We start from the raw sequence: 23,830 nt of genomic DNA, 5'->3' as shown, positions 1-23,830 counted from the left end.
GAGTTCACCTTCCAACGGCCGTAGGCAAACAGCCAAGACGACGCAGGAGTGGCTTCAGGACAAGTCTCTGAATGTCCTTGAGTGGCCATGCCAGAGCCCGGACTTGAACCGGACTTGAGCCTGAAAATAGCTTTGCAACAACGCTCCCCATTCAACCTGACAGAGCTTGGGAGGATCTGCAGAGAAGAATGAGAAAAACTCCCCAAATACAGGTGTGCCAAGCATGTAGTGTCACACCCAAGAAGACTCGATGCTGTAATTGCTGCCAAAGGTGCTTCAGCAAAATACTGGGTAAAGGGTCTGAATACGTATGTAAATGTGATATCAGTTTTTTATTTGTAATACATTTGCAAAAATGTTTAAAAACATATTTTTTGCTTTGTCATTATGGGTTATTGTGTGTAGATTGTTGAGGGGAAAAAACAATGTAATATATTTTAGAATAAGGCTGTAACGCAACAAAATGTGGAAAAAGTCAAGGAGTCTGAACACTGTGTATAGTGGCAGCTAGGTCAGTCGGTTATGTATCATGCTTGGTCGACCTCCATAAGGTGAGAGGTGTGGAGAGTACAGTATACAGGGCATCTCACCTCTGTCTGCACCATGGCCGGTCTCTGTGTCCGGAGCATTTTCACCGTCTGGAAAATATCCACCACGCCCTCGTACCTCATCCTCTCTAATACGATGCTGAGGGTGATGAAGACTCCGGTCCTACCCACGCCCGCACTGCGAGAAAGATGATCAATCACTAAATAAACAGTCTGAGAACCTCCAAGCTGTTGACAACAAGACCTGACAAAACCACACGTGGCCGGAAAAAAACAGACATGACCAGACAAAACACAGTCAAAACTAGACTGTTGTTACTTGTCTTTGTTCTCTAGACTGTTTATATTTATTTATATATATATTTATTTCCCCCACCTGCCATGGTATGTCAGAGGACTCTGCTGTGGGGTGTCTGGGAGCTAATTTAATATCTGGACAGATCTTTGATCTTATCTTTTATCCTAGTAGGATCAAAGTAAAGCATCACTATTTCCGTTGCAAGTCGAGCTAAATCTTTTAAATACCATTAAATCTTGTGGTCTTTTATTGTACTTGCTTACCATCTGTGTATGATATAAAACTCAGTTGAACATAAAATATGATCCTTACCTACAATGGACTGAGATAGGCCCATCTTGACCAAACTGTTCTTTTGTTTTATGCACTTGGCCAATAAAATCGATGAAGCCCTCTCCCGATTTTGGCACTCCTTGCTCGGGCCAGTCTGTAAACTGAAACTGCCTGACCGTCCGAGACTGTCCGTCCTGGAAAATAGGGAGAGAGAATACAGTGTGCACACTTGAATGGAATGTCACACCAAAGATATGGAAAAATGACAAAGTGCAAGTGATGAAGTCAAGGCAACCCGTCTAATGCACTTGACAAACAGGCCAAGTCGGAAGATAGTGAAGGAAAAAAAGGAAAACTGACTATCTCAATATGTCTCAGTAATGACACAGGCTTGTGTGTGCGTTTCTATTGAAGATACCAGTTGTTAGCAAATCAGGGTGCACAGAGGCGCACAGTTTTAAGCACCAGACAGGCGTTTGTTACTAAAGATATGTCATTTTCACCTGAATGTATTAATATATGAATACTAAAGACACTAAGTCCTTTGATGTGCCTGTGTTCGGCAGGCTCTTGAAATGACGTCTTTGAGGGTGTGCATTACTTAAGTGATATTGTATCCCCTTGATAAGGGGAAGTAATCCTATTCAGGTCCCAGTATAACACACACTACAAAGGAGAAGCCTGCACCATTTATCAGTGTAAGCCTTTGATGGAATTAAAAACTCCCAGCGGCTCAAAGCTGCCAGAAGCAGTATTTGTTTTTACACCATTGACACATGTCATAATTCCCTCATATATTTGTGCATATATTCCTTTTAAATCATCAAGTTTGGTGATTCTTGGGCCCAGATGCTGGCTTTAAGACTACTGCACAGTAAAAAATTACAAAAACAGTAGGAGTCAGCCAACTGATGCTGTCAACAATGTCTCAATCTGAACTGTTAAAATCAAATGGCTCCAAAAATGTTGTCTCTGTTTTTATCATCAAACAGAGACACAGTTGTTCAAAGACAAAGACTTCAAAGTAGACAGATTTTCCGTTTGACCAAACTCCACACTGTAAACAACGAATCTGATATATTTGGACAAAAAGTACAAAGTCGGGAACGCTTTCTAGCACTGTCAAATCTCAATGACTATTTAGACAGTAAATGAGGGCTGTATTACAGTACAGCACTTACCCTGGCGTCAGTCACTTTGAACTCTCTCAGGATGTACTGGGGCATGTTGTACTCAGCCATGGGGTCCACCACAAAGTACTGGTATCTGGCCGACCTCTCTGCTGGCCAATACTGGTGGCATTTTTCCTGCAGCGGTGGAAAAACAACAGAAACAAACTCCATGAGCGATATACTACCTTGTACGGAACACTGAAACTCCAGCAGAGTGCCTGGATATCTTACAGATTGTGGTTGCACGTGTCATTGTTGGTCTGAATTCAATTTATTTTGCATAGTTCAAGAACTACATAGAAAGGAGAAGTTGAAGTAGCAAAATTGTTATATGTATTGTTAAAGAAGCAGCAACATTTGATTAGCACAGGAAACAGAGTGCACAGAGACAACATCATTTTGCATAACATACCCTGCCCATTTCTCTGAGCTTCGTTAGCATGACCACGATTGTGGAGTTGTGTTCCCAGAGCATCCTCCAGAAGTCCTCCGTGGTCTCTGCTAGAGGCCCTTGTGTGGCAATATAGGCTTTCTGTTGCCTGTGGACATAAAACAATATGCTCTCTTAAGTAACACAGAATACATGGTAAACGTGGACTACCATTTGAGTCCTTTATTCAACTATCTTGGTCAACAGAGTTGAAAGCTCACCTGTATCCATCAATGAAACTGGCATTGATGTAGTCGGAGCCCTCCACCCCTCGGATTGGCTGAAGACACACTCGTGTGGACTCGTATGGCATTATGTTCACAAGGCGGTTCTTGAACTTGTTGCAGGGGAGATTGGCACTGATGAATCGCGACGTATGGGCTTTAGTGTTGGCTAAACGCTACAGAGAGGTAGATAAGAAGCACTGCGGTTATGTGAATGTTGGCGAACACAGCTCTCTTCCATTTATTTCCCCAGTGCCTGGCTTGTGGTTAACATAAAAAACAGGGGGTTTGTTTAATATAAAGACGTGAACGTTATTAATAATCACATGCTACCAAAGTGAGGGGAGGCCTTTGGAAGATCATGGGTTCTCGGCTGCCAACAATTCTGAACGGAAAAAGGCTACGCTGTTTACTGCATCTACAGTACTTACATATTTAATGTTAACATTAGGTGTGTAAGGGGAACCAAGTGGATTACTGTTGCACTCAGATTTGCAGTGAGGTGCAAAATGTTTTATTTTGTGATGAACATGAAAATGGATGCTGCGGCAAGCCCGACGTGGACAGGGCCAGGGGTAACCTGTTTCACATCTCTTAGGGGTATCACCATTCATCATTGGCCAAGGGAAGTAGGTGCGTGACAAGCAAGGCAAACAAGCTTTACATCCAGCACATATAACACACTGCAGATTGGCTGACTATGACGGGTGGGTGGGTTGGTAGTGGAGCCCGCTCATTGTAAATGCAGGGTGTATGTTCTAAGCCCCCTCTGGCAACTGTCCTAGTCATGGGGGAAAACCTGTGTTTGACATTTTGCTGTAAAACTACCCCTCTTATAACCATAAGGGTGGAACGGAAAGGGGAAAGGGGTAACCAAAGGGGGGGACTTAACCCAAGTCGGGTTACAAAAGGAAGGCAACTAACTGGAATGGGGGAAACCACAGGCCCCACGCTGTCTCGCTGGGCTAATGGGAATTGGAAAAGTGTCTGTGAGTAGTGGTACTGAGACTGGCCAATCAATGACGCCAGGGCCAGGATGTGACTTGCAGCTGGGGGAGTTGGGGAGGATGGCGGGGGCAAGAGGCCTGGGGTTTTTACATGAAAAAATATCTAACCACCCTCTGACTTTCGGTAAATACAATACATTTAAGTTTTCTGTAAAACCTCACATGGGATCAGACAAAATTGGACATAAAAAGGGACTGGTGCTAGTAAGTTTTTTCTTCTTCTTTTCTTCATGTAGCCAGTGCCTCTTTCGTCGGCATGGGCCTTAGGAACAAAAGCAGGATATGAGCTGGAGCACATTGCTCTTTGGTTAGCATCCAGTCCAATGTCTTTACGTTGGCTGTTTGTCTGTAGCGGGCAATGCTGCTTTATCAGTTTAACTATTCCTTTTGCAATATATTTTTGCAATAAACTGCATGCTTACTCATGTAAGACTCCTGTGCAAGCTACTTTTACAACTAGCTTGCACTGAACTGAATTTTTCCCCCCTTAAAATAGCGGTAATTTCTGTGTGGACTTTTCTAATTATCGACAAAGAATTTGAAATTAAATTCAAGTCCAATAATAAGGCACAGGGCGGCTTACCTTGAACTCCAGCTCCATGCCTGAGACGTTCTCTCCACCCTCGATCCCGGTCAGCTTCTGGATGTAGGCGTAGAGGTTTCGGGCAGGCACTTCGGTGGTGCCGCAGGTGACGGCCTCCTGGAGCGCGTCGTGGATGAACACATACTGGTCCTCCGTCTGCACCATGTAGTTCCGCTGGGCGCGCATCAGCGTCACGTGGCCGTAGATGTCCACCGTCTTCTCATGCTTGATGCGCTCCATCATGGCGTCGATTACGATGAAGCAGCCCGTGCGCCCGACCCCGGCACTAGAGACAAAACAAAGATGACAAACTTGATATTGGCCCCCTTAAGAGACACAATAGCCTGTGTAGGGAACAATCAGTGCTGGGAGGTTGACTTGGTATTGACTCGTTTTGAGCCGCGTTGGCAATTGATGAAATATTTTAGTGGCTATTTTAGTGGCTCATCCATCTTGACAGATGTAAACCATGATGCACCTTTGAGATAATATCTTCATGAGGATAAATGATTATGTATAAACAGATAACAGGCCTAGTTAGAATCACCATTTCATCTACAGCTGGAACTGAGTTATTTTACAACAGTAATTACCTAAAACTACATCTGGGGTTTTCACTCGAACATTTTTCTATTCTGTATCCAGGCCTAACATATACCCTTCATACCCCAGTGCACCACTATCTGCTGTGCAAGACCATTCACCTATGATGAGAATGATTACTCTCCATTGGTAGAGAATGAGTGACAGATCCACACTGGGAGAGGTGCCCTGTCTCAGTGGTGAGGAGACCTAAGAAGCTCCCTGGCTACACAGGGACCAGACCAAGGGGCAAACCCCTTGACCTTCATTGCTATCCCCTTGGCCACAGCAGAGCTGACCGTTTTGGCTTGGAGCGTAATCAAAGTGGTGGTGCAGAGGCAGCGGGTGGAGGAGAATAGCTCTAGCTGCAGTGGTCTTGTCTAAAGTGTGGCTCTCTGCTGGTACTGCAATCGTGGTGCACCTGCCCCCCCTGTGTGACTTAGAGGCGGGTACATTTGCCAGGTAACTTTGTCGGAGAGGAGCGCAGCTAACTTCAATTACTGCCATTAGCTTAGCGCACTGTGCTAAAATCAGAAGGCACTGAAAGACAGGCCTCTTCATTAATACTCTCATTGGCACATTTTCACATTAGAGTCAGAAAAAAGTTTTAAAAGAAAGAAGGAAGGAAAATGTATGGCTACTGTTTCAGTTTGAGCTCCTCTATTCAGGTCAGATAGCAACACATGCTTTATAAACGTAACCACATGGAAAGACTGCTGAGGGGAGATGTCTCATTTGAATATTATGCTGTTTTTCTTCTTCATTTTTTGGGGCAATGACATCGCAGAGAGAGTAAACTCTAGTCCGCCTGACAGCTCACATCTTCCCCAGCCGAGCATTGACAAGACAGTTGTTGCCTGGCTGCTCTAAAGTAAATAGGTTATTCAACCCATTAAGTCGACATGGCTACGAGGTGTGACCAACGCTCCCCTGCCTCTCTTCCCCTGATAGGCCATTTGTTTTTCATTTATACAGAGGAAAAAAGGAGTGAAGAAAAACTCAAGAGGGAGTTAAGATAGTCCCCGGGGCCCAAGTCTGGCTAATGTGCCATGGTGCAGTGGAGAGGGAATTAAATCGTATAAGTGAGTCGTTTGTTGCTGCAAATCATTGTGGTTGCGCTTAAAATGGCCGACGTTACCTGATTGATTTGGGGACGTGTTTTGATGTTGGCTTTATCGTGACTCTTGAGGTATTACACAGATGCTCATGGGTGTTGCTGGGCTTTCTAAGAGATTGGTGTGTGTGTGTGTGTGTGTGTGTGTCTGAACCACACGTGATCCTAAAATATTGTGTGTGAAAACGTCTCAGGAATATTTGGGGATATGAATCACATCCAGGGTCTAAGGATGGTGGGGGGAGAAAACACGGCAAGCGCAAGACATTTCCTACCCCGGCCCCAGCTGTTTCTAATCCTTCGCCACTTTACAGTCCAGTCTCAAACGCCGGAGAGTAATGACCTGTGAGCATGCCAGTGACAGAGTGACAGCATCAAGAGATGGGCAGGTGGAGGAAGAACAGGAGGGAGGAGCGGGGGTGACATAGCCACTCGCCTCGTCCATTATCGGCAGAGAGAGAAAGAGAGGCTCCGTACATTTGGCAGTCCTGGGGGATGGTTGGCCCTGATTTGGGGCCTGTTAGCCCCCCCCCCCCCGCACTAAAGAACTGACACTGGATGCTCTGACAGGCGCAGCCAGCTGCTTTGGACATCGGCAGACATCAGTGTTAGGCTAATGTGTTTTCAAAGTTTTTTCAGAGTTTGGGGAATGGGGAGATTGTACACTGAAAAATACAGCTGCAACTGGACCTGGAGTAGATAAAGCCTAGACAAAGTAAAAGCAATTACATGTTGGTATTGTTACTGAATCTATTTTGGTCGGGCAACCTCTCAAGCCGCCTTTTTACACTCCATTCACCCATTAAACAGACACAGACCAACCAAACCATTAACTTCAAATTCACCATAAAAGTTCAGTGTATGGCTTATAATGGTGACCAGAAGGCTGTGCAATTATTTCCACTCATTTCCATTTACACTGTATATCAAAATGCTTCCCTTCTATTCAAGATTAGTTTTAGCGTATGGCTACTAAATACAATGAGACTGTCTGAATGGCAACGTAGTTTCATCAGAGATAAAATCATACCAAAACAGGATTATGTGTGTTTGCGTGTATACTTGTAAACGTGTGTGTCTATAAACCCTCCTGCAGTATGGTTACATTGTTCTCCACAATCTCAAAAGGAGACACTGGCAGCATCCCAAATTGCACCCTTTCCTCTATGGGCCCTGGTCAAAAGTAGTGCTCTATATAGTGAATAGGATACCATTTCAGACGCACCCAATGACTAATTCTTAACCCATCGTGTGATGTGTGAGACTAGACCGTAGTCTTGCCACTCGAGGAGAAATAGGTTGAGAATAATTAATTTCACTATGGGATTAGGCAATAAGGTCATTAAAGACTGACTTCCTTGCAGAAGACTAGACTCCTTTCCTGTAGACTTATGTTTATTCCTTCCTCCTATTCATACGAGACACTACTCTAACATTCCCACTCTAACATGAACCTTCAATGTCAGTCTGTGCCTTACCTATTGTTCAAGTAGACAGAGTACGAATCATACAATAACCACCAAAGAGTATGTCTGTCGCAGCAAAAAAGGGACATTTTTCTAAATGTCTCTTTAATTCTCCCAGCATTGAACCAGTGCTGCTCTTTGAGAGACGCAAAGAGCTGCAGGAAGGGCTGGCGATCCCGGTTACATTCAATAATGTCCGTTGTGACGTCTCCCTGTGAACCCATATGCCTGAACGGCCCTGATTCCAATAGGAGCACAACGGTCCGCAACCCTGTGGGTCACTGAGAACAGAATGGAACTGCTGAAACACAGAACCTAGTTCAGTGCTCCGTGGGGGTGGGTGGGGGACTTTTACAATATGCGCCCCCCACAAGAGACGATGACTTCACCTCATGCGGAGAGAGAGCGAGAGAGAACACATGGATGTACTTTCAATAATATCCTTCTTCACTGCTCCTCGGGGGAAATGTTGGCTGATGTCCACGGCTGGGTTTGGGAAGTTTTCCACGTATGATATAAAGTGTTCTGTTGAAATATAGGGATAGTTAACTTTGATCCTGTGTTGTAGGACATTTCCATTTTTCTATGAACCTTTGTTGAAAGCTTGAGCGTCAATGTTGGCCACAGGACTTAAGATGCAATCTCGCATAGGCCTACTTAAAGTTACTCTCTAATGAGCTTCAGACTATAAACTGAGCAAACTCACACTAGTCAATCATTTTACTAGTGAACTTTTTACGCACTGTGATTACAATGGGCATATAATACTGTGGGAAGTCCTACAACATCAAATTGAATAATGATAATCCAAATTAATTGTTTTGTCACTCATTATAAAAAACACAAGTAAACTCAAAACCCCAATGCTCCTAATTGCCATGCACTTGCCTGGCTTCAACAGGGAAGACATTTTTTATGAACAAAAGACACAAAGCACTTTGAAACCAGGCGAGACTATTTTAAAAACAGAACACCAACCACTTATCCTCACCTCATTGTCGATGACTGTCACGTTTTTACAAGGCATGTCATCCAAAGTAATGTTGAGATGGCTAGCTCGCTATTGAGCATGACTTAAATACGACCATCGATGGGAAGGTCTGAAGTGGATAGTAGACAGACAAGAGTGACAGTGACCATGGGTTTCTGTGTGACAACAATGTCATATCTGGGAGGCTCCTCTACTGTCCCGTTCGTAATGTGCACTCTTGAAGCCTGGGTAAATTGGGGTCTCTGTCTGGGCGTGACAACAAAGCAGCTAAATCAATAATAGCGCTTGAGACACGGTCGACTTTGGTCAGACATTAATTCTGCTCCTTCCACTCCAGAGGCCATTACAGATTAAATTATTGTATGTGTGTTGTGTGTGTTTGTGTGTCAAATTAATTCTGCTCCTTCGACTCCAGGGGCCATTACAGATGAAATTATTGTATGTGTGTCGTGTGCGTTTGTTTTTGTCGATGCGTGTTTGAGAGAAAGTCTCTAATGAAAATATGTTCAACAAACTGTCAAAAGAAATTACACTGATTTGTGTTGTGTGAAAGCTAAAAACAATGTTTCTTTAGGATTGGTTCACACCCACACCTACTCTGATTATCTCTTTTGGTCAGTTTGAGTGTTGCAACACTGATTTCTTACAGGGAACATGGAATAAGTGTTTTCCTGCAAACAATAGCCTGGCCAGCTAATTAATCCTAGTGACTGTACAATGCAGTTAATTATACGGCACATTTGTTTTTCCTTAACAGCTTTCCCTTAACAGGGAAAACCCAGGCAACTGTATATTATTTGTGTCGTTGTTCAGCCACGACTCCGTGAAACATAAGATATTACAGATTTTAATGTCCCGTTGGTAGGATAGTCTTGAACGGAGCTCATCCAGTTTATTCTCCAGTGATTGCACGTTGGCCAATAGAATGGCGGGTTACCCACTCACCAACGATTTCTCACAAGGCACCCCAATCTCCACCCCCTGTACCTCCGTCTTTTTTTCACGCAAATGACGGGGATTTGATGCAAGAGTTAAAATACAAAAATGGAAGGATGGAAAAAAATATATATTTTCAAAATGGTGGTCTGACAAGGCATGAGAGATGTGGTATTGTGTGAGATGCTTCCGTACGGATTTGAATCTCTACACTCCCTTTATCTCCTGCATTCTGGTTCGCCGTAAAAAGTCTGGATTTTTCTATTTAAACTGATTCTGCGACTAGGTCTAATTTACTTCAGCTTGTAGTAATTGGTATTCTTTGGTAATCCCTTTTATTGTACATTCTTCAGACATACATTTGTATCTTCTTGCTTACTCTATCTCAGTTTAATTTTCTGTCCCCCTCTCTCTCCCTTTAGCTATCTCTCTCTCTGGCTCTCTCACAGGACACACGCGCTCACAGTCACACACACACACAGTCACACACAGTCACACACAGTCACACACATATACACACATATACACACATATACACACACACACACACACACACACACACACACACACACACACACACACACACACACACACACACACACACACACACACACACACACACACACACACACACACACACACACACACACACACACACACACACACACACACACACACACCAGAGACTCCTATAACTCCCCAGTCTGAAGAGAGGCAGACGGCTACATTCTTCTTTTGCCTCTGTCTGGAGTTTATTCCTTCTTGTCATTGGAAGTGAGAAGTAAGTGCTTTATTTGGTATTTTATTTTGTAATAACCCCGGGGATAAGCTGGATACTCATGGAGCGCTGATGCGTGGATGTTAGTGTGGGGAGGACAGGTGTTTGGGTGTGTGTGTGTGTGTGTGTGTGTGCGAAAGGGATTTACGTTTCGCCAAGGGCACTGACACCGGTAATCCTTACTCTGTTGTAGTAAATACTTTCAGATTGAGAAGAGAAAAACATCCAACAAAGCTAGTAGGACAACTCCCTACGGCTCTCAGTCGGTGATATGCAGCTCATGTCATCTATTCCCGCTCCTCCTCCTACCCTCCAACTCTTTCTTCCCTCTTTCTTCGCTCTCTCTTCCTTGTCGCATTCTCTTTCCCTCTGTGTTTTTATCTATATCTGTGACAACGCTTGAATGATGAGTAACCAGAAGACCGTAGCTCGGCAGGCTAACATAGTCTATGATAGTGATATCATGGAAGCCTTGCTTACCTGCAGTGTACCACCATAGGCCCTGCATCTGGGGGGTTACAGGCTTTGACCCGTCTGAGGAAGGCCAAGAATGGAGTGGGGTGCTCGGGTACACCATGGTCAGGCCAGGCAGTGAACTGGAACTGCCTCACTTCTCTCTTCTCACTGGAACCATTCTGATAGACAGAGGGGAAGTAGGCTATTTACATGTATAGAACACACATTGGGCAACATTTTAAACAGCAGCGATAATACTTCAATACCTTGAGGTGTGGTCCCTCATCTCAACCACACTGCACCAATGATGTCAGGGGATTAGAGTAAAGCTACTGCCCGTGGATACGGTTATCCGTTTCATTCAGTTCAACTAAAACCCACATTGGGTGTCTGACTTCCAGATGAAATAAAGGTTAAATGAATTATGAGGAAATCAAACGTACTTTATAAAGTGCAAATGTCCTGACACAGTATGTGGCCAGCTCAACCGTGTCCAACAGCGTCACCTGGATGAGGCCGTAGGTCTCCGTCCCTCTAGTGGGCCAGTACTGGTCACATTTCACCTGAGATTGATAGAAAACGTCACATTAGACAACTGGTTTGGTCACAACTTCTAACAACTCTGTCTCTAACCAGTTTCTAATATACATAGGCATCATTGCACCTATTATTGTTGAGAAGGAACTAATTACCAACTTTGCTTTGTTTGAATAATGAGTCAAATAACCAATATCTGCTATATTTTCAGTGTACAAAGAATTCATCTGAGAGGGTCTGTGCACCCCTTAGTTTCAATGGGCAGAACTCCCCTGCTACACATCCCCAACAATTGTTGAATCACAATAAAGTTCATATCCGATCTGATCCTCAATGCTCCATTTCTTCCCTCTAACTCTCTGAATCACTGTCTGAGATTGAATAGACCCAAATAGACATAGCTGGCAAATACTCATCCAGCTTCATAAAGGAAAGTCAATACAAGGCAAACAGGAAAGCGAGGCTGCCAAGTCTTTCCTACGCTGCTGTGCTGACTTGTGTGATTTCACAATGGAGGAAACAGGCCCAGCTAAGACGTTCCACTGAAGCCCGACAGTGCTATTTGTTAGCCCGACAGGCTCTATAATTACAATCTTAACCACAGTTTTCCAATCACATTACAGGCACAGGTTTATTATGATTATAGCGTTTTTGTTGCCCAGCGAACAGCCAATAAAACACTACTTCCATTACAGTATTGTCATTTCGCTGCCAGAGGAAAGCACAGTGAACTCGAAGAGTCCTTATGCAGATGCCTTACCTCATACACTGTACTACCCTCATCTTACATACAATGGAAGCTAATATATTGTTGCTGGAACTCAATCGAGACAAATCAAATCAAATTTGCCACATGCGCCGAATAAAACCGTGAAATTCTTACTTACAAGCCCTTAACCAACAATGCAGTTCAAGAGATAGAGTTAATAAAATATTTACTAAATGAACTAAAGCAATAAGAAATATATCAAAAAGTAACACAAGAAAATTACACAAGAACAATATAGAGGCTATATACAGGGGGTACGGGTACCAAGTCAATGTGTGGGGGTACAGGTTAGTCGAGGTAATTTGTATAATGACAATGCATTGATAAACAGTGAGTATTGCATCAGTGTAAAAACAAATAGGGGGGTCAATGTAAATAGTCCAGGTGGCCATTTGATTAATTGTTCAGCAGTCTTATGGCTTGGGGTTAGAAGCTGTTAAGGAGCCTTTTGGTCCTAGACTTGGTGCTCCGGTACCGCTTGCGTGACTGGAGTCTTTGACCATTTTTTAAGCGTACATCTGACACCATCTTGTATTTACATTGACACCCCCCCTCAGTGTAGTAAGTTGGTGGTTTGAAGATATCCCACTAGTGGGGTGGGGGCTGTGCTTTGGCAAAGTGGGTGGGCTTATATCCTGCCTGGTTGGCCCTGCCCGGGGGTATCGTCGGTGTCTCCATACCCCTCCTGTATCAGCCTCTAGTATTTATGCTGCAATAGCTTATGTGTTGAAGGGCTAGGGTCAGTCTGTTATATCTGGAATATTTCTCCTGTCTTATCTGGTGTCCTGTGTGAATTTAAGTATGCTCCCTCTAATTCTCTCTCTCTCCCTGCCCTCCTGGAAAACCTGCTGTTTTTGACTCTCTCTCTCTCTACCGCACCTGCTGCCTCTAACTACGAATGCTCGGCTATGAAAAGCAAACTGACATTTACTCCTGAGGTGCTGACCTGTTGCACCTCCAACCACTGTGATTATTATTTGACCCTGTTGGTCCTCTATGAACATTTGAACATCTTGGCCATGTACTGTTATAATCTCCACCCGGCACAGCCAGAAGAGGACTGGCTACCTCTCAGAGCCTGGTTCCTCTCTAGCTTTCTTCCTAGGTTCCTGCCTTTCTAGGGAGTTTTTCCTAGCCACCGTGCATCTACATCTGCATTGCTTGCTGTTTGGGGTTTTAGGATGGGTTTCTGTATAGCACTTTGTGACATCGGCTGATGTAAAAGGGCTTTATAAATACATTTGATTGATATTGGTCCTGGATGCCAGAAAGCTTGACCCAAGTGATGTATTGGGCCGTAAGCACTACCCTCTTTAGCGCCTTACGGTTGGATCCAGAGCAGTTGCCATACCACGTGGTGATGCAACCGATCAGGATGCTCTTGATGTTGCAGCTGTAGAACTTTTTGAGGATTTGATGACCCATGCCAAATCTTTTCAGTCTCCTTAGGGGGAAAAGGTTCTGTCGTGCCCTCTTCACAACTGTATTGGTGTGTTTGGACCATGATAGTTCGTTGGTGATGTGGACCCCAAGGAACTTGAAACTCTTGACCCGCTCTACTCCAGCCCTGTTTATGTTAATGGAGGGCTGTTCGGCCCTCCTTTTCCTACAGTCCAAGATCAGCTCCTTTGTCTTGCTCACATTGAGGGAGAGGTTGTTGTCCTGACACCACACTGCCAGGTCTTTGACCTCCTCCCTATAGGCCGTCTCATCGTTGTCGGTGATCAGGCCTACCACTGTTGTGTCGTCAGCAAACTTAATGATCGAGTGGAGTCGTGCCCACTCGCATCATTAAGTTTGCTGATGACACAACAGTCGTGGGTGAACAAGGAGTACAGGAGGGGACTAAGCATGCACCCCTGAGGATCAGCGTGGCATATGTGTTGTTGCCTACTCTGACCACCTGGGGCCGGCCTGTCTGGAAGTCAAGGATCCAGTTGCAGAGGGAGGTGTTTACTCCCAGGGTCCTTAGCTTAGTGGGTACTATGATGTTGAACGCTGGGCTGTAGTCAATGAACAGCATTCTCACATAGGTGTTCCTTTTGTCCAGGTGGGAAAGGGAACTGTGGAGTGCGATTAAGATTGCGTCATCTGTAAATCTGTTGGGGCAGTATTCGAATTGGATTGGGTCTAGGGTTTTCGGCATGACGCTGTTGATGTGAGTCAGGACCAGCCTTTCAAAGCACTTCATGGCTACCGACGTGAGTGATACGGGGAAGTAATAATTTAGACAGGTAGCCTTCGCTCTCTTGGGCACAGGGACTATGGTGGTCTGTTTGAAACATGTAGGTATTACAGACTCGGTTAGGGAGAGGTTGAAAATGTCAGTGAAGACACTTGCCAGTTGGTCCATGCATGCTTTGAGTACACATCCTGGTAATCCGTCTGGCCCCGCGGCTTTGTGAATGTTGACCTGTTTAAAGGTCTTGCTCACATCGGCTATGGAGAGCGTGATTCGGAACAGCTGGGCTCTCATGCATGCTTCAATGTTGCTTGCCTCGACGCGAGCATAAAAGACATTTAGCCCGTCTGGTAGGCTCGCATCACGGGGCAGCTAGCGGCTGTGTTTCCCTTTGTAGTCCGTAATAGTTTTCAAGCACTGACACATCCGACGAGCATCAGAGCTGGTGTAATAGGATTCAATCTTAGTCCTCTATTGACGTTTTGTCTGTTTGATGGTTCATCTGAGGGCATAGCGGAAGTCCTTATAAGCGTCCGGATTAGTGTCCTGCTCCTTGAAAGCGGCAGCTCTAGCCTTTAGCTATGGCTTCTGGTTGGGATATGTACGTAAGGTCACTGTTGGGATGACGTCGTCGATGCACTTATTGATGAAGCCGGTGACTGAGGTGGTATACTCCTCAATGCCCTTTGATGAATTCTGGAACATATTCCGGTCTGTGCTAGCAAAACAGACGTATAGCATAGCATCCGCGTCATCTGACCACTTACGTATTGAGCGAGTCACTGTTACTTCCTGCTTTAGTTGTTGCTTGTAAGCAGGAATCAGGAGGATAGAATTATGGTCAGATTTGCCAAATTGAGGTCGAGGGAGAACTTTGTATGCGTCTCTGTGTGTGGAGTAAAGGTGGTCTAGAGTTTTCTTTCCTCTGGTTGCATATGTGACATGCTGGTAGAAATGAGGTAAAACAGATTTACGTTTGCCTGCATTAAAGTCCCCGGCCACTAGGAGTATTTTCTTGTTTGAGCATTTTCTTGTTTGCTTATGGACTTACACAGCTCGTTGAGTAGATAATGTGGTCTACAGCTTATCATGAGGTATTCTACCTCAGACGAGTAATACCGCAAGACTTCTTTGATATTAGACATAGCGAACCAGCAGTTATTAACAAATAGACACACACCCCCACCCCTCGTCTTACCAGACTTAGCTGCTCTGTCCTGCCAATGCAGACATTATGGGGTTTTGTATGTAGGGCAGTGACAAAAATAAATCAATTTTAAATTCAGGCTGTAACACCTCAAAATGTGCAAAATGTAAAGGGGAGTGAATACTTTCTGAAGGCCCTGTAGAAGAGTGAAAGCAATCCATTCACAACATCTGTTCAGACAGTTCTACAGTCAAATTGTAAGGTGGAATACATGGAATTGTTCTCCTCTGGAGAGACCTTTGTAAACAAGTAATTCATGATCTTTAGAGGAGGATTTGTGTGAAAGTAGTGAACTTGCAACTTGTGGAGACCATGCAGTCTTCATTTCTTTGTGATTTCAAACATACATAAGAGACCTTGCAGTGCCAGGCACAAAGTGTTTGCCTTTTAACTGTGAAAGAGTGAAAAGTGCTGTGTGCTTGGTTCTTGTACCGAATGACTGACATTTTACAATTAGCATGAACATTTTACCTGCTTAAAGCAGTGCTGCTGGCTAACCTAGTGACCATGCAACTAATTGCAATAACGGTATAGCAACACTAATACTAAAAATAAGAAAAGGGAAACTCATGTTGTGGAAAATAAGTGAATGAGTGAAATCCATTGGAAACAGAATGCAAAGATGTCTTGCCTTAGAGAAGAAATATGAGGGCATCTGAAGGAACATGACAAAACACACAGAAATATGAACACAGAATGAAAGGAGGAATGGGGAGTTCTAGGAAAATGTTAAACGTTGTATTTGCATCACAGAAGCAAATGGATAGCCATGATGAGTCATGGGTTAGGCTATGATGTTGCTGTTTGATGAAGCTTGGAAGTAAACAATGGAAAATAGGTGAATTGAATTACTTCGAATTTGGAATCTGAAATTATATTGCAGTATGTTTGCTTTACAGACCACGTACACTGATATAAAAATGTAGACAACTGAGGTAGAATATATAACGAAGACATAATTACATTTAGACATTTTTTACTTTACAAATCCAATGATATGACACTTCTGCAATATATTTGAATGTACATTTGTAGAATTACTCCATTTTGTTTCGGCGACTATGGCTAATGTCAGGGTAGGATAAAATGTACCTGTGTAACAGACCTAGACCTGTGCATGGCAATCAAATGAATAATTAATCCCATAAGGCTGATTCCAGATCTGTGCTTACCCTGGACCTCTCCTCCAGCTTGGTCATCATGACGATGTTGGCACTCCGCTGTTCCCAGATCATCCTCCAGAAGTCACCAAACGTCTCTGGCAGCGAGCCCTGCGTGGCGATGTATGCATTCTGCTTCCTATAGCCGTCGATGTAGTTGGAATTGATGTAATCACTTCCAGGTATACCTAGAAAATATGAGGGAAAGTGATTAGAATGGATGGTGTCTGCTTGAGGAGGGGGGGGGGAGTGGTGTGTGTGTACATACGTGTGTGGGGTCTGTGTGTGGGGAGTGATTAGAATGGATGGTGTCTGCTTGAGGAGGGGGGGGGAGTGTTGTGTGTGTACATACATGTGTGGGGTCTGTGTGTGGGGAGTGATTAGAATGGATGGTGTCTGCTTGAGGAGGGGGGGGGGGTGGTGTGTGTGTACATACGTGTGTGGGGTCTGTGTGTGGGGAGTGATTAACTTTGGTTGTACGACAGACGGGGGAAAAACGATGAGCGACACAACAGTGGCTTTGGCTTTGATTGGGATCAATAGTGTTAGTCCATCCACTAGACTAGCAGGTACTGTGAAAAGTGAAGTCACTCTGCTAGTGCTTAGAGGTTCAGACCCCTGCTACTCAATACTTTGAGTTGTTTTGACATTGAACAACACTTAATCCTGACTGAGTTCTTTCTGACTAAAAGGGCACAAATCCAGAGTTAGTTTACTCAGCCAGGAACTACCCAGGCATACAGTCTAAGTGTACTGTGTTTTTCGTTTAGGCTTTGCCATTGTGTGCCTTTTGTGTCATCCATCCACACAAAATGGCTGCCTACTAGTTGAATCACTGTGTCAATTGTTATCATACTCTTGAATGTAACTTTGATGACTCCAAAAAGAGCATTTCCTCTATCTACAGTGAAACTTCAAGGCGGAGATACATTTTAGCTTTGAAAAAAACCTCCGCCCCACGTCTCCCCTCAACCTCACAGGGAAAAACCAACAACGAAACCAGGCAAAACTGTTTTTCTTCCACAACCTCCGCCTACTCTCCTTTTCTCACCGGGTTGCTAAATGAAAGCAGTTGTTTTTTTTCCCAATCCGGGGAGAGGCGAAGACGGAGCTGACAGCTAGTCAATGCTTCAGGACTGGCAGTTGGGGGCCCAGCGCACACATGGTCTACCAAGATAAGTCTCATCTGCATGGATGCCACGTTTGCATAGCCAGCCGCCCGTGCTCCAACTCTCCCCCCTTTCATCCACCCCTCCCTTTTTCTCCCAGGTAACTTATTCAGTGCAAAAAAAGAAAAGACTAGAAAAGAAAATGTGAGCTCATTCAAAACCCGACATTTCTTACCCGTCTTTTTTCTCCCTCCCTTCCTTTTCCCTGCTAAACCTTTTCATGCAGCCGTTGCCTGGCTGTATATTTCCATAATGGACAAGGGATAAAGACAATTAAGCCCCCAGCTTTCAAAATGAAAGGGACGTGTAAGGAAAAAGAGACATTATTATGGTTTAATGAAAACAAGACAGTGTCTGGAAGCATATTTGGTTTCTCTGCAGATGGCCGGAGTGTCACTCAGAATTTGTGCATAACGCAGCCATCTGCTTGCAAAACTTTCAATACCGTTATCAAAAAAGAAACGCAACTAATAACATGGTGCAGATATCAAACTTACTGGCAAACAATAAAAAAATCACCTATATATTTGGCAATGTATCCTAAAAAAGGCTAAAAGTGGTGTGTGTGGTTGGCATAATCCACACTGAAGTAACTTTTGGTAAAAGCCCTCTTCTATTGTTCTATGCTGGCCTGTTCCCTCAGGAAAGAGGCCATGAGTCTGCTTCTCTCTGCTAATACATCATCGACCTGCTATCACAATTTATGACGGTTGGAGAATAACCAGTATACCTGGACATTAAAAGCTCCTTGATCAAGCACAGAGAACCATAATTAGGTTATGTTGTGATTTCTCCATTCTAGTTGCACTGACCTTTTGAGAAACAGCTGGTCAGTGACTCAAGTTGGTCCACTTTGAACTGGGTCTCAACTGAGTTACAGGGACAGCTTTGGAGCAGAGCATAGTGGAAAACGGACTATACAGATGTTTGCTTACATGACGTGCATTCATCTGGTGAGGAATGTTACAATGAAAAGAGACAAATTTTGATGAATCGTTCGGAGTTCAAAGTGGGGGGTGAGACACGTAGGTTGGCCAACTAAAGTCCTGTGGCAGCGTACAAAGGAATAAATCAAGTGGTTTTCATGTCTGGCTTATGGAACACAACTATAACAACATGTTGTGAACATGATTAATGACTATGAGTCAATAGATGATGCTGAACGTGTTGTGTCAGTTACAATCATCTGACATGACTGTTTATGACATCTGTTATCACACTACCATGACTTTGTTATCTGGGTCTATAACAACAGAGGGTTCAAGTTAAGTATCACCCAATTCCCCTCTATACAGTCAACGCTAATAGCCTACCACACACTTTACCACACATCAGGGGATTCCAAAAGCACCCGAGGAAGACGTCCTCCATTCCAATCCCGACAGTCAGTCGCTAGCTTGGTGAGCTACTTATACAGACATGTTTCTTAAGCAAAAATAACTTCATCTAAGAAGTCCTGGTTGCCAAAGGCTTCGTTTGGAGCTCCAGGGGGAAGTCCCACAAGCCTGTCTGGCAGAGTAGCGGTTTCCTCCCTCGCGAAGGCTTCGATGTGGCCGCACAGATGTGTGTTTATGGCTAGTTAATGGGGTCCATCAACACTCTCAGCTGCATGAGCTTTCTGGGAGACTGCAACGGGACTCTGAACGTCTTTATTGATCAGTTTTCTTCCCATTAGCATCCATTTACTGGCCCGGAAGAGCCAGTTTGTTTGTTCTTTTTTAATGTTTTCTCTCTATGGGAAATATTCAATGGAATTGGTTAATTAGTATGTATGTATGTATGTATGTATGTATGTGTGTGTGTGTGTGTGTGTGTGTGTGTGTGTGTGTGCGTAACAAATAATCGTTAAACCAGATTCTATGACCGTCACAGCCCTAGATACCATAGCTCAGTGTATGCTAGTACTCCTAGGGCACAGAAGACAGTGGTACTGTTTAGAAGTAGACAGTCACATGACAGTCAATTCAAGGCAAGGCGAGAGCTGCTTACCGTCAATAGCCGATAGAAGGACTCTGGAGTGATCGTATGCTATCACGTTAGCATATCTGTTCTTTGGTTTGTTGACTTCCAGGTTGGAGTGTTCCCACGTGAACTGCTGCCCGGGATCGATGGACTGCAAGTAAAGAGAGGTTATATTCATTACTTTCCTTCATCACTTACAGTGGTATATTTTGCTCAATACCACCATTTAGCTCCATTTCCCAGACAAGGACTATGGATTCAAACTAGGATCAATAATAGCAAAAAAGCTATTTTGATGCACTGTGTAGGTTCTTTTAGACACATTTAAAGGGATAGTTCACACAAATTACAAAAGTACATATCAGTTCAGATCCTCAAAAAGTTTGACAGCTGTACCATTGAGAGCATCTTAACTAGCTGCATCACCGCTTGATATGGCAACTGCTTGGCATCCGACCACAAGGCACTAAAGAGGGTTTACGTACGGCCCAGTACATCAGTGACATCCGGGACCTCTATAAAGGCGGTGTCAGAGGAAGGCCCTAAAAGATGTCAAAGATTCAAGCCACCCAAGTCATCATAGACTCTTCTCTCTGCTACCGCACAGCAAGCGGTACCGATGCACCAAGTCTAGAATCAACAGGACCCTGAACAGCTTCTACCCCCAAGCCATAAGACAGCTGAATAGTTCGTCCTGGTAGCTATTGGTTAACTATTTAACTAATAGCTACCAGGACTACGGACGTTGACCCTTTCCACACTAAGTCTTTTGACTCATCACATATGCTGCTATTACTGTTTATTATCTTTTATTTATTTTATTTAAACTTAATTTAACTGGGCAAGTCAGTTAAGAACAAATTCTTATTTACTATGACTGTTTACCCCGGCAAAACCCAGATGACGCCAGGCCAATTGTGTGCCGCCCTATGGGACTCCCAATCACGGCCAGATGTGATACAGCCTGGATTCGAACCAGGGACTGTAGTGACGCCTCTTACACTGAGATTATATTTTCATATCTACCTCAATTACCTCGTACCCCTGCACATCGACTCAGTACTGGTACACTGTGTCTATAGCCAAGTTATCATTACTCATTGTGTATTTATTCCTCGTGTTATTATTTTTATATATTTTTTTATATTTTGTCTCTCTGCTTTGTTGGGAAGGGCCCATAATGTTTGTCTACACCTGTTGTTTATGAAAGCATGTCACAAATACAATTTGATTTGATTTACTTGCCCTGTAAGCAGTCTATGGACAAGGTATGAAAACAACCCCCATGCTTTGGTTTGTTAACCTGGCCACTGTCTCCAAACCTGGCCACTGTCTCCAAAGTTTTAGCATTTGTGGAACAAAGCCAATGCGAGTCAATATGTCATTCAATATGTCATTTTTTGTCCCAAGGCTGGTTGGCGCATTCTGTCGGCATCATTCCATCAGTTTCCAATAACATGCTCACATGCATGTATAGTATACTGGTCAGTCTAGTTATGAAATGGAGAAGAGGAGGGACACGACCACTTGACACATCCATTTTCCGACCCATAAATATACTGTACATTTCTTTCAACCTCCAGCACCAGGGTCAGCGCACTTTCAAATGTTGTTTTTTGCCATCATTGTACGCCTGCCACACACACACTATACGATACATTTATTAAACATAAGAATGAGTGTGATTTTTTGTCACAACCCGGCTCGTGGGAAGTGACAAAGAGCTCTTATAGGACCCGGCACAAATAATAATATAATAATAATCAATCATTTTGCTCTTTATTAAGCCATCTTACATATAAAACCTTATTTGTTCATCAAAAATTGTGAATAACTCGCCCCCGGTTAATGAGAAGGGTGTGCTTGAAAGGATGCACATAACTCTGCAATGTTGGGTTGTATTGGAGAGAGTCTCTATCTTAAATAATTTTCCACACACAGTCTGTGCCTGTATATAGTTTTCATGCTAGTGAGGGCCGAGAATCCCCTCTCACATAGGAATGTGGTTGCAAAGGGCATCGGTGTCTTAACAGTACAATTTGCAAAGGCAAGAAACTCGCACAGCCCTATCCAGAAATCTGGCAGTGGCTTCTGATTAAATTCAATTTCCACAGAATCGCTTGTTGAAATTTCGATGATGCTCTCTTGTTCAGATATCGATAAGTGGACTGGAGGCAGGGCATAAAAGGGGTAACGAATCCAGTTGTTTGTGTCGTCTGTTTCGGAAAAGTACCTGTGTAAATGTGCACCCAGCTCACTCAGGTGCTTCGCTATATCACATTTGACATTGTCCATAAGCTTGAGTTCTTTTGTGCACAAAAAATATATACAATGATGTAAAGACCTGTGTGTTGTCCTTGTTAATGAAGACAGAAAAGAGCTCCAACTTCTTAATCATAGCCTCAATTTTGTCCCGCACATTGAATATAGTTGCGGAGAGTCCCTGTAATCCTAGATTCAGATCATTCAGGTGAGAAAAAACATCATCCAGATAGGCCAATCTTGTGAGAAACTCGTCATCATGTAAGCGGTCAGACAAGTGAAAATTATGGTCAGTAAAGAAAACGTTAAGCTCGTCTCCCAATTTGAAAAAAAGTGTCAATAGTTTGCCTCTTGATAACCAGTACACTTCTGTATATTGTAAAAGTGTTACATGGTCGCTGCCCATATCATTGCATAATGCAGAAAATACAGAAGAGTGCAGGAGTCTTGCTTTAACAAAGTTAACCATTTTCACTGTAGTGTCCAAAACGTCTTTCAAGCTGTCAGGCATTCCCTTGGCAGCAAGAGCCTCTCGGTGAATGCTGCAGTGTACCCAAGTGGTGTCGGGAGCAACTGCTTACACGTGCGTTCCAGATACTAACACATCTTGACCACCAAAGTCCATGTGATGTCACAAAGCTGTCCAGTACTTTAAAAATATCCTCTCATGTTGTCCTGGTTTCCAGTGGTTTGCAGAAGAGTTTGTGCCAGGCCCGACACGTCTGTTGACTCATCCAGTTGTAATGCATATAATTCACTGGCATGTATGCGAAGCAGTAATTGTTTCAAAACATCTCCTGCCATGTCACTGATGCATCGTGAAACAGTGTTGTTTGATGAAGATATTGTCTGTATAGTTTTTTTGGCCTTTCCCCCCAGCATTGTCCCAGCCATATCCACAGCAGCAGTCCTCCACAATAGTACGGGGCTTGCCTGTCCTAGCCACTCGGTAGCTCACCATATAACACGCTTCTAGCCCCTTATTAATGGTATCTGTTGCTTTTATACATGTCTTACCACTTGAAAGTCATCGTTATTCTTGCTAAAAAACTCCTGTGGCTTATTTTTCTAATTGTCATGTTTAGTTTCTAAATGTCGGTGCGAGAGTGAAGGTTTCTGGCGAGAAAGTAACGGTTAATGTGATTGGATGTTAGTTATTTGACTCGGCTACCTGTATTTGACATTGTGTTGTTATTTCGCTGAACACTGGATGGTTTAATTTACATTTTGGCAGGGAAACGAAGCTACTCAGGTGAGAAAAAAACCTCACCCAAATGTATAGCCCCGTTGGAAAATATAAATGTACTGTTTGAAAATGTGAAGATATGTCAAATATATATATATATATATACATATATTATATATTTACATATATTTACATTATATTTTACTACTGTTCAAACGTTTAGGGTCACTTAGAAATGTCCTTGTTTTTGAAAGAAAAGCTAATTTATTGTCCATTAAATCAACATAAAATTGATCAGAAATACAGTGTAGACAATGTTAATATTGTAAATTACTATTGTAGCTGGAAATGGCTGATATTTAATAGAATATCTAAATAGGCATACAGAGGCCCATTATTCTCAACCATCACTCCTGTGTTCCAATGGCACATCGTGTTAGCTTCCCCCAATATTGAAGAAACAGACGCCTCACAAGTCCTCAACTGGTAGCTTCATTAAATAGTACCCGCAAAACACCAGTCTCAACGTCAACAGTGA

The 23,830-nt window shown here is 43.5% G+C and overlaps 1 protein-coding gene across 32 annotated transcripts in view; it reads right to left on the bottom strand.

Moving 5' to 3' along the window:
- LOC109906508 (receptor-type tyrosine-protein phosphatase delta-like) overlaps window positions 1-23,830 on the bottom strand; it is a 643,472-nt gene that overhangs the window by 5,589 nt on the left and 614,053 nt on the right. For all 32 annotated transcript variants that reach the window (XM_020504229.2, XM_031792038.1, XM_031792037.1 and 29 more), the window contains 10 exons: window positions 19,872-19,995; window positions 16,726-16,901; window positions 11,302-11,421; window positions 10,883-11,037; window positions 4,536-4,821; window positions 2,943-3,121; window positions 2,704-2,830; window positions 2,301-2,426; window positions 1,159-1,313; window positions 591-726 (listed from right to left, as the gene is read on the bottom strand). In XM_020504229.2, coding sequence (XP_020359818.1) covers window positions 591-726; window positions 1,159-1,313; window positions 2,301-2,426; window positions 2,704-2,830; window positions 2,943-3,121; window positions 4,536-4,821; window positions 10,883-11,037; window positions 11,302-11,421; window positions 16,726-16,901; window positions 19,872-19,995 — 1,584 coding nt within the window. The remainder of the gene's footprint in view (window positions 1-590; window positions 727-1,158; window positions 1,314-2,300; window positions 2,427-2,703; window positions 2,831-2,942; window positions 3,122-4,535; window positions 4,822-10,882; window positions 11,038-11,301; window positions 11,422-16,725; window positions 16,902-19,871; window positions 19,996-23,830) is intronic.

The sequence above is a fragment of the Oncorhynchus kisutch genome, linkage group LG16 (genome assembly GCF_002021735.2).
Source record: "Oncorhynchus kisutch isolate 150728-3 linkage group LG16, Okis_V2, whole genome shotgun sequence".
Taxonomy (NCBI): domain Eukaryota; kingdom Metazoa; phylum Chordata; class Actinopteri; order Salmoniformes; family Salmonidae; genus Oncorhynchus; species Oncorhynchus kisutch.
Note: the sequence above shows the minus strand (reverse complement) of the source record. Positions and strands in the feature narration are given on the sequence as shown.